The 14,154-nt window shown below is 51.2% G+C and overlaps 3 protein-coding genes across 3 annotated transcripts; 1 reads left to right on the top strand and 2 right to left on the bottom strand.

Moving 5' to 3' along the window:
* Positions 1-2,663: 2,663 nt before the first annotated feature.
* Positions 2,664-3,436, bottom strand: KRP23_4828 (putative sterigmatocystin biosynthesis peroxidase stcC; the record flags this gene model as incomplete). The annotated part of the gene is made up of 2 exons (XM_067889833.1): positions 2,664-2,848; positions 2,908-3,436. The coding sequence occupies 2 exons, from the start codon at positions 3,434-3,436 to the stop codon at positions 2,664-2,666; spliced, it is 714 nt and encodes a 237-aa protein (XP_067746430.1).
* A 1,298-nt stretch (positions 3,437-4,734) lies between these two features.
* Positions 4,735-7,003, bottom strand: KRP23_4827 (uncharacterized protein; the record flags this gene model as incomplete). The annotated part of the gene is made up of 6 exons (XM_067889831.1): positions 4,735-4,784; positions 4,874-5,390; positions 5,453-5,697; positions 5,769-6,235; positions 6,290-6,366; positions 6,446-7,003. 6 exons carry the CDS (start codon positions 7,001-7,003, stop codon positions 4,735-4,737), a joined length of 1,914 nt encoding a protein of 637 aa, XP_067746429.1.
* Positions 7,004-12,718: 5,715 nt separating this feature from the next.
* KRP23_4826 (uncharacterized protein) lies at positions 12,719-13,426 on the top strand (the record flags this gene model as incomplete). Its single annotated transcript, XM_067889830.1, has 3 exons — positions 12,719-12,929; positions 13,010-13,080; positions 13,145-13,426. 3 exons carry the CDS (start codon positions 12,719-12,721, stop codon positions 13,424-13,426), a joined length of 564 nt encoding a protein of 187 aa, XP_067746428.1.
* Between the last annotated feature and the right edge of the window lie 728 nt (positions 13,427-14,154).

Below are 14,154 nucleotides of genomic sequence, written 5' to 3'. Positions count from 1 at the left end.
TGCCAGAACGGATTCATGTAATTGTATTGTACGTTGCACCTAGTTTGGCAAATGGGTTGCGTATTCAGGCCTAATTTGATCCATAAAAAGGTGATCTACCTCTATTTTAGAGTTAATTATGCCTACGAGCTCTTCCCCTAGCTCCCTCGATCAGCAAGGGGAACTATAATACACAAGGCAGATAGCCAATCGGCCCTGTTTCTCTCGCTTTCTCCGCCTTTAGTGAGTCTCCCATCGTGAGCTTAAAATTGTCCCAGGGCAGCCTATCCATAATTAAGCATATAATTAGCTATGAGAAGGCAGCAATAAGGCTCATATGGGACTAGGATTACGATCGAATTGAAAGGCACAATATAAAAAGCGGCTGTCGAACCAATGCTTCGCGAGCATTGATGACCAACATAGGAACGACGGATTTCTATTCCATAGTACAGATGTCGCCGGCAAATTTGCAAAGGTCGGACCAATAAAGACTGCGAGGTTGCAAGATTCGCTCAGGTATCATATAGTATGCATAAGTACTGAGTTACTCTGAATTTGTTGCTTGCATGTGCAGGAAGCTTCCCGTAGCGCGACATTCTCCCACCAAGTTGCATCTACCTCAGTACTTCCCCAGACGACCAGTTTCAAATCCCATGGACTTGTGCGAGGTAAATTGTTGCTTGCAGTTGCAAATTTGCCATCTGTACTGGAATGCCGATCCTTAGTCACTTTTTAGCAAATGCAAAGCGTCCTTCGTTGTGTATCTGTCTGGGTATGCTACAGCAGCGCTATGTGCGTTTTCCCCTCACAGTCAACGGATCGGTCCAGCAACTGCAGTGTCAGCAACTGCAGCGTCAGCATGTAACTCCCAAACAATAACTTGTACGAGCACTACACGGTCGATATGCACAAGAATGGGCTTGCACATACCGAAGGCTACCGCAAGTTTGTGGGAGGTACTACATGTATTGTACATGTATTGAAATGGAACGCTCAATCGTGAATCACAGACCGTGACTTGGGTGATGTAATAGCATGTTATGCCTCTAACCTTGCGACGCGCAACAACTGACTCTTTGTGTTTGCTTCCTGGGTTTGCCAGTCACCGGTCTCCTCCGCGTGGCATCAAGCAACCGCTTCGCATTCCCCATCAGCACAACACATTTATCACCCGACAGAAGAAGTCACGTGATACCATGGCCAATAGCATTTTGTATCCGCCTAACCACCAGCAGCTCGGCGATCGTGTCGTTCGTGACATTATAGTCCGAGACAGACGCCAATCGCTACGGGCGTCAAATGAGCTTGCCCAGTCGACACCGGCTCAATCCGGTAGCAAGCGTTCGTCGTCGTCACTGACTTCTATTGACACGAAAGACACGGAAATGACGACTCCTGTTCCGCCGAGCAAACACACCAAGAAGGGAGGAGCGAGGGACAAATTGGCACGCCGCAGAGAGCGCAACAAGCTGCATCAACGACGTTACAAGAAGAATCAGCGCAATCAAATACAGAGCCTCGAAGACAGCATTGAGCAGTTGAAAGAAGAAACCCAAGAACTCGAATTGCAGCGCCAGCTCGTGGTCTTGGATGGCCAGCGAAACAAGTCGATGTGGAATGTGGTGACCGAGTACTTTAGTCTATTTCGCTTTGGTGTCCAGGTACATATGCCGGTGGCACTCGATAGGCAATGTCCGTATGATACAGAAGTACAGAGAACTTCCTACGCTCAACAATGGCGCAGGACGTGACCGCCGGCCAAGTGTGTGGCCCTGACGCAGTGCTGGAAAATTGGAGGAAAATGTCGCTTTACCACTCTGGGATGAACATTGAGCTCGTGTGTTTGGAGAATGGTCCCGGGGACTCGTTGATCGCGACGATAAAGCAAATAGTTACTCTGAACGAGAACATGATGCGTCTTGTGTTCCCGCACTTGATCAGTGATGAAGGTAGCGAGCACTCCCAACTGGCTTACAGACTTCTTGGGCAACAGTTTGTGGTTCATGGTTCAGTGCGTTTCGAGTGGAATGAGGAGCTGAATCTCGTGAAGAGCTTTCAATGCAAGGCAGACATACTGACCCCGTTGCTGCGCGTGCTGGGCAGTTTGGAAGATGTGTCTCGTGTGTTTGACAATGCACTGCTTACACCTGAGAGCGAATTAGTTGCTGGGCTGTGACTGCTGTCTGGGGCTTTGCTGTTTTGGCACGTAGTCGTTTTTCTTCTAGCACGCAATGTTAGCGAGAGGTCGTAGTTTGTCGGCCATCTACTACGTAGTAGCTACTAGTATTTGTACTGGCGAGATGAACTAATACACCAACGTTTTTTTCTCTCGATAACATCGCTAATACTTCGAAGTAATAGTTAACTGCTCAAACCTCGTAAGATCGCGGAAATAAAGGGCAACGCTTGTAGCATGCCGTTATGCCGATTTCAACTGCAGCAACAAAACAATTTCGTGCTTACTGTGTTTCTCCCCGATTATATCTTTGACGCGAATGCACGAATATGAAAAACTCAGCGCGACAATAAAGTGGAGCACTTGCTACCCCATTTAAGCTCGTCCTCAGCTTGCTTTGCTTTTATCGAGGATTGGCGCTTCCGAGCATGTAAGCACTCATCAAAGAATTGAAAGGATCATATTGAAATTTGTTTTCATTCTCTCATCCCCCAAATGTTTGACCTCACACTTCAACGGCATTCAGGTACGATATCGTAGCGAGGGCGTCATCGTACGTAATGGACGTGTCGGGCTTGGTCCAGCCCTCAGGGAACATTTCCTGCAGGAAGAACGTGACAGTGAACGTCGTGGCCGTCGAGTTGCCATTCTCGCCACCAAATCCACGCAGGAGCAGGGCCGCCTCAGCCCCTGCGATGAAAGCGGGGGTGGTGCCAAAGTCGAACTCTGGGTTGTGCTCCTCCCCCCACGCCATACGCGCGGCGCGGATCGTAGCAACGTCCGTGACGTCACCGATCCGTCGAGTCCGTAATTCAAGACGTCGTTGATGAGACCGGGGGTGACGAGGTACGGGTCCACTCCGAAGTACGAGTCGATGCGCGCCAAGGACGCGTCGTGCTCCACCTGGTCGTTGTGCTTGGACAAGTCGTTCATGTCGAACAGGTCCGGCGACAGACCTCCCATGACGGCGGCCAAATCCTCGGCGATGTTGAACTTATCCATGACGACGGCCAGCGCCTGGTCCACCGTGATGTTCTTGCCGTCGCGAGGGAGGTATCCGTGGTTGGCGAGGGTGTTCATGGCGGGGCAAGGCGAGCGACGGAATGGGGCCGTCGAGTTGACCGCACCCGAGGTCAGGTACGTTGGCGGGCGGTAGTACTCACCCTTGGACAGGGCGGCAGCCTCAGCGAGAGCTGCTTCGGCCTCGGCCTCAGTGTAGCCGTACGCCACACCAATGGCAGCAACAACGAAAGCGAACGACGCCGAGATGGAAACCATGGTGGAGGTGGGGGTAGATTGAGAGGCGAGGCTGGTAATTTGTTCTTGCGAGCAAATTGGGGAATGAGATCGTCGGCACCGGGACGGTTGGCAGCGGTGGTCAAGGCAATGGCCTGGTCGGTCACGGCGCGCGACACCAACATGGCTGACCAAGAGGGAGCGAGTCCATTGGCCCAATGCCCTCGACAAGTCGGTAAGTGATCTTGAGGCACATAGTGGCTCTGCTCAGGCATTGCACACGAAAGCGGCCTTTACTGTCTGACGCATCGATGCAGCGCGGGCTGTAGGCATCTTCATTCTGCGTTGAGTAGACCTTGAAGGCGAAGGAGTTTTCTGGTGTAGAGACTTCAGAGGTCAGACGTTTGACAGAGAACTCCACGTCAACGAAGTAGGAAGGAATTTTGCCTCGATCCACTGCACCATCAGAACGAGCTGGTGCCGTCCCAGCGGTGTTGCTGCCAACATACTCGAATTCTAACTGACATGGTTGCACCGATTGTCCGGTTGCCTGGATTCTGTTACTCACCGCAGTGGCGTCCATCCATCAGGTGCTACCTGCAACTGCACAACGAAGGAGACCACAGAACCAGCAAGTACACCGGTGCAATGCCAAATTGACAAGCCAAGTATCCGATACTCATTCATTCCTCTTGGCCCTGCAAAAGGGAAATGCTATTATAGTTCGGGCTGGAAAGATAGTAGCGTCTGATGATGGTGCAGGCCCAACGCGACTGCGATAACATTTGCGTGAGTATGCTCTCACCATCTTGGTCAAACTGTTTTGCCCACTTCTCTAGTCGCGCACGTGCACGATGAAGATTGTTGGCCTGAACCACCAGATTCCGATGAGCTGTACCTGAAGCTTAGAGACCGGATCGACAATGCAACTTTACACCTCACAATGCCGCGACAGAACCTCAAGTGGGATGCCGTGTCGCCTTCATGCATCAGTCGCGCACAGCTGGAGGGATCGCGCAGTTCCACAGACCACGAGCTCTGCTGTCGGCATTGCCGATACCTAAAGGTGCGTGTCAGACACTGCAAGCAATAAATCCGACCGTCGTGGCAACGCAAGGGATCTGCATTACCTGACTCCGTCCGACGCGTGATACATGTAGCATTTGCTGGCCGTCGAGGAATTGCTGGGGCCCACCAACGTCCGCCAAAGAAACGAAGGCCTGAAGTCGTCGGTTGCTGGTGATGCAAGAGCGCGGCGGAGAAATCAACGCCCAGCTCGCTCGCCTCTGTGTTTGGATCACCGCCTTCAGCGGACAGAGAAGCAAAACTAGCTTGAACCTTCACTTTTCCTGCTTCCCGACCTCGCCGGAGATGCTCTTCACGTCACCTCCTGCAACACCATGCGATCACCAAATGTCAATACCCAACCCCGCCTCGTAAATCCCAGCGCAACTGCTCAATTTAAACACATCTGTGCACCTGGCGCCTGATGCTGCTGCTGCACGTGCAGGTCGCCGGCCTCAATTTCGAACTCGCTCAGATTCGTTTCGTTCGTCATGTACGCGTCCCGGAACTTTCGCCAGCCAAACGGACGTCGCCGCTTGCGTGATCGGTTTGGGTCTCTCAAACTGTCCACGATGATCTCGTACAGCTTCAGCGCGCGGGATGACCACGTCAGCACCTGCATCATGTCGTCCAGGGGGACGAAGCACCAGCGCACGCATCGGTAGAGTCTGGTTACGTCGTCGATGCGACCGCTGGATGGTCGAGGCAGCTGAGCGTCTGCCTCGAGGTGGTAAACGTCCAGCCCAAACACCATCTTGTTCAGACAGCGCAGAAGCGTTTTCTCGCCCTCTGGGACCCGCAGACGATCGCTGCAGAGTACCAGGGCCAGCGTCTCCACAGGCAGCTTCTGCATCTCCGACACGATGAGGATGTCGGCCACTTCCGAGCCCACGTTGATCGGAGCGCTGTAGAACAAAGTCGTCTGAAGCAACTGATGGTATAGACTGCAGATTGGGTCGCCACACAAAACAGTTTGCCGCTGACGGTGCACACAGTCCGGCGGTAGTAGCTGTGCACCGGGTCCTCGTAGTACACCCAGCCTTCGTCACTCGGACTGGTGGTCCGAACTGACGTTGCTGGCGTTGAAGAAACAAGTGTCTTCCACATGCAATACTGATGGCGCGAATGCTGGTACTCGATTCGCGTTTCTTCAGTCACGACACCACCGCCTCGATTGGCAGGTTGGTACTTGACGATGAGTTGGCCTCGGATCCAGAATTCGGGGTCGTTAGCTAGATCTGCCGAATCCACCGCCACCTCAGGGTCTTCAGAGAAGAAGTTGGGTGAAGAACGACGAATGACACGCCACAAGAGCGGTGACGAGCCTGCAGCACGAAGTCGCCGAACTCATACAGCGTCACGTGGAGCGGCACGGCATTGGCGCTGGGAGTGTTTGTGAAGCATTCGACGCGAGACAACTCCACGAACGGCTCCCAGTCTGTAACAAAATGCTGGTGCATAGCGCGAAGTGATGGTACCTGCGGTGACTCGAACTTCAGCTTAAGCCAATTGACCATTGCGTCCAGCAAGTCCCTCCAGAACCCGGCAAGGCGCACGTTGTTGATCAAAGCGACAACCACACGGACCAGCATATCGTGATCGTCGATAACCTGAATCCACACCGGCTTAATCTTCTCCATCGCTTCTTGATATTGCACTGGTTGCAATTCATACAAAAAGTCCACTAACCGGTCGCAGACTCTCCTCCTCATGTCTTCTTTCGTCAACGCCGCAGACGCCACAAGCAGCTCCATCCACGAATCCAACGTCACCTGTCTAACAGCAACCCGCAGACACGAGTATCGTATGCGGTCCCCCATGCCGACTCACTCGGCCAATTTCAGTGTTTGTCTCGCGCTCGACTCGTGCAGTAGTCGCACCTTGAACGTGTACACGTACTCGATCCGCTGCTCCGAGAAGCTCCACATGAACCACCCCCCGTGGCTTCTCAACCATAACCACATCTGCCATCTCGGCACCAAACACCTTTCTCGCTCGCTTCTTCCCCAGTCGTCGATTCTCATTCTCCTTGTGTCCCAGGGCCCTGAAACTTCCTCGTCGCCTCTTCCTACCTCCCATTTCACTATCAATACTTCCACCTTCTTCATCGCTGCAACTGCTGGAGTCTTCGTCCTCGATCTCCTGACGTTGGTGATCTGCAGCCAAGCACGTGGTGTACAGCAGCGGCTTGAGCAACGTGATGGTTTGCAGGGGACACGCTGCGGTGCCTGCTTTTTGGTTCTTACCCAGGTCTTTAAGCTTTACTACGTGAAGTTTGAAGTCTGTACCATTTGTAGTAAACTGTCCCTTATCCGGTGCTTGGAGTTGTTGCAGCTGCAAATGCAGCCAGGGCCAGCGTAGACGCAGTACCTCCTCGTGCAGGGCGAAGACGCAGCCGCCAACGTGCAACATGACGTCGGGCGGGAACTGCGAGGCCTCGGGGAGCACCGGACGCACCCAGGACGCGGCAGGGAATGTGCTAACGGCGGTGGACGCGGATAGGATACCGTGCGGGTCCTGGAGGCCGTCGCGCAGCAGCTCCATCGCTGGTGCAACTGCAACTTTTTACTCTGACAATTATTGCGTCGAAAGTCTTCCATATTTGTTATTATTGGTAGTCATGTATTGCCTAATTACGAATCAAACATTTAAACGTTTAAAAAAATTACAGGACAAATGACCAGAGCTGCAGGTATCTCAAGCGACTGTGTTGGGTTTTATATTCTCTCAGCCTGAAGGGCTGAGAGTATAACAGCCAACTTTCGTTTCTAAAGGGCACTCAACTGAATTTTTGGGATTTTGGGGGTGTTTTATTCCGTTTTTGCGAAAACCGGGAGTGGCTACACCTATTCTTTACGGATTGTTGTAAATTGTTCTTTTGGCTTCACTTGGCGCTTGTATGAGCCATCCGTGCGGAAAACTCGCATGGGACGACCCTTCATATTTGTGAATGTACCGGTTTGTCGAGTCACTTGCTCTCAAAGAATTACCCAATTGAAGCCATTTACTTTTCGTTAACTTTTTCAGCAATTCACGGTACTGCCCTGGTTAAAGTTAACGTAGTCTATTGCTGCACTGGACTTACTCTTAGAAATTAACTTCGCCAGATAGTTACGGTACTCTATCCACCGGAGGAAGGGTCGTTTGTCGCGTAAAAGTACCGTCAGGGTTACCTGCCAAAGTAAACATGGGTACACTTTCGGCCAATGAGAGCGAATCACTAAATATGGCGCGACTTCTCACTAGGCTTTTGTAAGGGCCCCCCAGCTTCAACTTGCCATATAGAAATCGTTTAGAATTAAAAACGGTACACCTGAGAAAAGCAGTTGTACCAGTGGCGCATTGCTGGAAGCTGCGGTGCAGGGCCAGCATGGCGCTTCCGCTCGCGTTCGCCGGCGTCATTACTGCTGCGGTGCTCGAAGGCACGGTGCGTTTGGATGCCTCGTCGCCGACAGCAAGCATGCAGCTGCTGCTTCCCTTCGGTGGCCACCATGGCGTTTCCACTTGCCTTAAACGACGCCATTACTGTTGAACTGATGTAGGCCGCACTGCTATTAGACGACGCGCCGTCGACAGCCAGCATGGAGCTGCTGCCTGCCTTGGGTGGCCGGCATGGAGGTATTACTACTACTCTCAAAAGTGTCGACCAAGGCCGACCAAGTAATTGCTCATGAAAACGTATTAACTCACTATGGTGGCAATATGTGCACAGATACTCAGAGAGCTTGGCCAAGGTGCGCAGGACACTGGCATTTGAACAGTTGTCGGCCGTGATGACCGTAATAGAACGTTAGCTCTTGGAGGGGAGGAATATCGTCGATTGCGAAGATCCCGAGGCGAGTCGTGTTGGTCCAGTTGAACTCGTACATGGCGCAGTTCGGCTGGCACGATTGGTTGATGAATCGGCTTTCATTTCCACAGGCCAGCGCGTCGACAAACACCATCGAGCCTCCACTCCACTTAGTTCGAGTGCGAAACTGTGCTTGGAATCGTCGGTCAGCATGCTCAATTGCTTCAATTCCGTACAGGATTTCGCCGACATACTCAATAATGAAGGCCCCTTGCGGAATCCAGTGGGCGGAAACCACGCCAAGTCCAACTCAAGACTCGACTAAATCTAGCGGAAAGTGCTGCTGGAATCGATTACCGCAGTTTTCACCAAGTCTGCAGTTGGTGCTATCGCAAACGGTAGCTGTGCTTACGTTGACGCACGCACTTGTCAGATTCGTGCCAATGGGGGGTACACAGTGTATCTCACATTCGCAGGTTTCGTTGCTAAAGTGGGGAACTTCCATTACTGGATAAGGCCGAGAAGTCGAGAAGACGTTGTGATCGATACGGACAACATCTGTGGGCCACTCTCGAGGTTCTACGAAGTCGTAGTCGCCGCCAACAATAGGCAATGGCACGTGTGGTTGTGGTACTTGTGATTGAGGCACGTGTGGTTGCGGTGGAACGAGCAGCACCGATGGTGGATTGATATGATGGCGTTGCTGTCTTGAGCTGAATAGTCGGAGCCAGGCGTGTTGACCGGCAGTGAGGAGGTGGGTTTCAGCGAGAAGCTGGTGCGGTTCTTGGCGTAGTGGCGGGTAGTGGTTGTGGGGTTGCAGCATGGGTTGGTGGGGAAACAGGAATGATGTTTGAGCTTTAACGAAGAATGGATAATGGGATTGCCGGCAGTGGCGGAGTTGAATTTTTTGGCGTGGTGATGGAGCTCCGAAGCAGGAAACCGTCATGTGTCTTTGGAGGGTGCATGTCTCTCTTGTGACTATTGTACCAGCTTGGATATGGGTTTTGTTCGATAAATATGATGTGCTTGCGTGCGAAGCTGTGGATCTGCAGCTGAGGCCAGTGCTGTGCTCAATGAAGACTCCAGTCATGTGAAGCTTCTGCATGGCTAGTCCGCGTCGAGCAAGCCCTCATTTGCGAATTCTCGCGATGCTGTCAACGCTGGAACTACTGCGCGCCGAACAAGAGGCACGAAAAGCGGAGGAAGCGCGTCCGCCATTCGAAACTGTTGATTCGATTCGGGCGTTCATCACTGCCGAAGCTCCTGCTCCGACCACCAACATCACATTCGACATGTGCTGGTTGGGTGCCAAGGAGTTCGACCGCTTCTGGCGCGCCGAACTACTTAACCATGAAGACGAGCAAGTATTCAGCCAGGTCGTGGAAAAGATCACCGGCATCGACCCCGCCCGTCGTAACAAGTGCGTGTTCACTTTGACCCTCTGGAAGAGTCGCGACGAGGCACTGAACGTCATCAACTTTCTGGCGGGGTTCAGCTACCGTTTTGGGAAAGTGCATTCACTCAAGCTGTCGTATGGAAACCCCGTTGGGTCCCTGCAAATTCGTGGGCGCCTGCGTGCAGTTCCACTTCCGCCTCCAGGGTTTCAAGTCGGTGACTACAACCCGCAATTGGCTCCACAAGTTCACCCTGCTGTTTTGAGTGCACGAAGGGCTAGTGCGGCTGTGCGCACACCTACGGAAACCTGTGAGGCAACGACAGCAAATGCTTCGCGTGACCTGTCCCCTCAGCGCTTTGATACGACGGCGGAAATCACTACCCCGAAAGCATCTGGAAAAGCTGCTGCGCCAACGAAGACGCCACCCAAGCGCAAGGCGCGACAGATCGACGGCAAGAACAATAATAATACCAAGGACAACGGCAACGGCAACGAGCAAACCCTTGAGGCACCCACGAAGAAGACACGTAGTGCCAGCGCCAAGGAGCTGTTCGAGACGCTGACGACAACGCGTGGCGCTAACGGCCTGTGAAGGAAATGGTCTCTGTTTGACATGTTTTCTAAATGCTGCGCCATTTAGCTTGTATGAATTATCTGAATTGTTTTGTACAACAATCCCAGTGCCCATGTCCCAGTGCCCATGTGAGTCAGTCCTACACGGTGTGCGTGAATTGGCAACATCAAAAGTTTTCTGCCCCCTGATTCAGTAGCAAGGGTGCTGTAGGTGATGAATGGGCGGTTGCTTGAATTATTGAACATGCGTCATGTGGGAACGGTGTCAGAATTATTTTACGCTGCCTGTAGAACAGAATGCGAAGTCACGTGGGATCGCGGTGTGATTTATGGTCGTTAGTCGTTGTGGAACCCCTAAAACTAAACGGTGGGAACATCGTTGAAGCCGCGGTGCGACAAGAGGAGGGGGCGTGCTTGGTCTGCGGCTCACGTAGTGGTATACATGGATTTGAATGTCCTGGCATGGAGCAAGTGGACCACCGAAAATCGGGGTAAGCTCCGCTCGGTGCTCCCGATGCGTGCTGGGTTGGCGGTGGCTCGCTACAACCACTGGTTTGGCGTAGTGATGCAGATACTTTGGTCATGAAGAAAGATGCAGATACTTTGGTCATGAAGAAAGATGCAGATATTTTGGTCACGAAGAAAGATTGGCACGCTGCACTGCACGCCGATGAAGGGCGTTACATTGCATTCGATCTTGGCCCATGGCGGCTTCGGTTGCATTTGATCTTGCTCCATGGCTGCTACAATGGGCAATGGGGGCGTGCCAAGCTCTTCTATTTGGCTCCAAATTATTTTAACGCGCTTTGGATTGTCCTACCGGTACGAATGTGTATTCGAAGCGCTGCGCTTGATTGTGCACTTCGATGCCGAACATCACACCATCGCACCGTTTACAGCTGAAGTGACGTCAGCCATTACCCGGTTTTCAAAATGCCGACAAAGCGAAGACGACAACATGAAGCAAATGATTCGATACGAAACAGCGCAATGTACAGCGTTCTAGCACAAGAACGTGATACCATTCGGCGGTCTCGTTAGCGACAGCATCTGTCCGAAAATCAAAGTGATACTCGGCAAGAAAATAATGGTAGTCCTGTCAATTTCTCGTTTTTTGATAGCACTGCCGTTCGTGAATGGTATAGTGGAACCAGAACAGAGCCTCCAAGTTTGAATTCGTTGTGGATGCAATCAGATCGTACATCGACACCAGCTACGTTGCCGGATGTTGTGGCGGTCAGTGAAACTAAGAGTGATCGGCATAATTGGCCTAGCAGGCGTAATGACAAGGTGTCGGTATCGAAAGAAGCCTGTGATGATGGAGTCATTGATACGTGCCTTCTTCTCGTTTACAGTGATTCTGAATTGGAAGCAATCGACAAAACTGTGAATTCATAGTGCCAAGTCCGGAACGACTAAATATCATTAAATCGGAAGCAATAAAAGCAATGGTCTCAGCATCGGAGGAGGCGCAGGCCTGTTGTATTTGTGAGCTAAGCTATGGACAAACCGAGATAATTCGGATGGAATTGACGGAAGAATTTATTCAGGTTTGTTTGCTTCTCCCAGTGAAGTATAACTTTGGGTATAACATTTGCTTACAAAGCCTTGTTTACTATTCTGTTCCATGTTGCAGCGTATGAAGGTTTGTTTGACGACACCAAAGAACGTCCCAGACGTAATTATTGGCCAGTACAGCGCTTCAGACGTCGATGAGCGATTGAAGGGGTTGTTGCTCTACCCCCCGGGTAAGATTTTAACAATGATGAAAAATTAGTGAATAAGCATCTTATTCTTTGCTGTGCGATAGCAATTTATAAGTCTAGCGGCGGTGTGTGGGGTCAAGTTTGCCCCTCATGCAATGAATCCATTACGGGAGGGTCGTCGCCTAGCTTACCTGTGAACGCAATTGCCAACGGGAACTATATTGGCCATTTGCCTAGTCGCTTCAAGGCTCTTACACGAACAGATGAGCAAGCGGTAGCGCTGGTTTTGCCGTGCGTATCAATGTCTGTCGTGACAGGAGGGCCATGCCGCACGATCAAATCACATCATTACGTTGTCCGAAACACTGAAGGTCCCGTGGTGGAAATGTTGCCAAGAGATTTGAGTTGCCGAGTGCGCGTAACAATGGTTGGCCAAATGACTAATGACCAGGTAGTAGCGTGCAAAAACGCTATCGGCTTAATGTTGCCGAACTCGGGTATCACGCGTTATTTTTTAAATATTTAATCGCATGGAAATAAAAAATCACGATACATACGTCGGGACGTAGCTTTATAAGACTTGGATCTCATTAGAGAGGTTTCGAACGGCGATTCCACGACCTCCACCCTCACAATCATGTTTAAAACACATTTCCCCCTAACCCGGTCAAATCAAATTCTGGTGGAATTCGCAAATGTGCGGATTCCTTACCTCTACCCTCACACCAGCCCCGCCATTCATTTCCCGCGTCGATCACTGTTTCCTTGGCCCATATACCACTGTTAGATTAGCGATGACGGAGCCAACGAAGCGCAAGAATTTCTCGGATATCGAAGACGTGCTCCTGCTCAAGCAGGCTCTTGCTGACGATCCATACAGCCAAGAGCACGGCAAAGTCATGGAAAGGTGGAATAGCCTTGCCGCCACGCTCGTGCCGGTGCCAGGTTTCCTAAGCAAGAATTTGACCGGAAAGACTGCTCAAAATCGCGTGAACGCGTTGCTAGGTTCGTAGTGGTTCTGATGTTTCTTGCTCGCTTATAAAATGTTACCATTATGCTGTTCGTTGTGTCTTTGTATTTTCTAGCTACGGCGCAGAAGAAAAACAATGCAGCAGCACGGCTTTCCGGGGTGACGGAGTCACATTCAGAGAAGGACGTCCTCCTTGACGAGCTTCTGTCAAAAAAATGAGGACGGTAAGCATGAGAGGGCGGCCAAGTAGAAAATCAAAGCAGAGAAGAATGCTGAAAAGGAAAGCGCGGGTGAGACAATTCGTAAGCTTGCCCTCGAGCGTCTCAAGCGCCGCCGCACCGATGACGGCGACCAGGTCAACGAGAGTCCCTCCAAGTCACAGAAGTTCAGTCAGCTCGTTGAGCTTATTCGAGAGCAGAAGGAGAAGGAGCTTGAGGCTAAACAAAAACAGTGGGAACAAGAGCGTCTGGATCGTCAAGCCACTGAGAAGCGTTTTATGCAGTTACTTGAGCTGCTGGCGAAGCGTGGATAGCGCAGACGATCAATATGATAAAGTTGCAATAGCCTTTGGTTTGGCTGCCGTCTATATTATTCTGCAATCTCTAAAGTTATAGGTACTCTTGAAGCGTGGGCGGTGCAAGACTAAAGTAATTGCTAATTTGATTGCCACCTTGGTAGCAACACAGGCAGTTAGTCAGCAACATCGCAACACGGATAATCTTGCCAACGGGACTGAGCCGGAGCTTTAGGTTCTTCTTGAAGTCGATGAAAGCCCACGTCCGTTTCATGATTCCAAAGTTCCATTCCACCGCAGTGAGAACTGCACCCATTTCCTTGTTAAATATGCGCTCGTGCGTCGTTTGCACAACATCTTTAAAGTGCGTGACGACATACTTGCTCATTGAGTAGGCTGGATCACCAAAAATTGCTTTGTCTTGGAAGACAGAGTAGCTGTCGAAGTAACTAACCAAATTGCTGGCTGCAAACACCGTGGTGTCATGGCGATGACCTTCATACGGCCCATAGAAATGAATGAAAATACCATCAGGAGCTGTCAGGCCTCCAGCATTCAACACAAAAAGATTAGCAAACTTCAATATTCCACAAGAAAAGCAACAAATGCTTCCTTGGAAGAGAAGGCAGTGCACCCTGTAATGGGTCTGCTTAGACCCACTACTTAAGCTTACACGTGTGCGCACGTGTAGGAGGAAGCGTAGGAGTAATTTACTTAAGTTCAGTATACTTGTATCCGCAAGTATA

The sequence above is a fragment of the Phytophthora ramorum genome, assembly GCF_020800215.1.
Source record: "Phytophthora ramorum isolate Pr-102 chromosome Unknown Phyram_PR-102_s0004, whole genome shotgun sequence".
Classification (NCBI taxonomy): domain Eukaryota; phylum Oomycota; class Peronosporomycetes; order Peronosporales; family Peronosporaceae; genus Phytophthora; species Phytophthora ramorum.
This window is presented reverse-complemented; position numbering and strand designations above follow the sequence as displayed.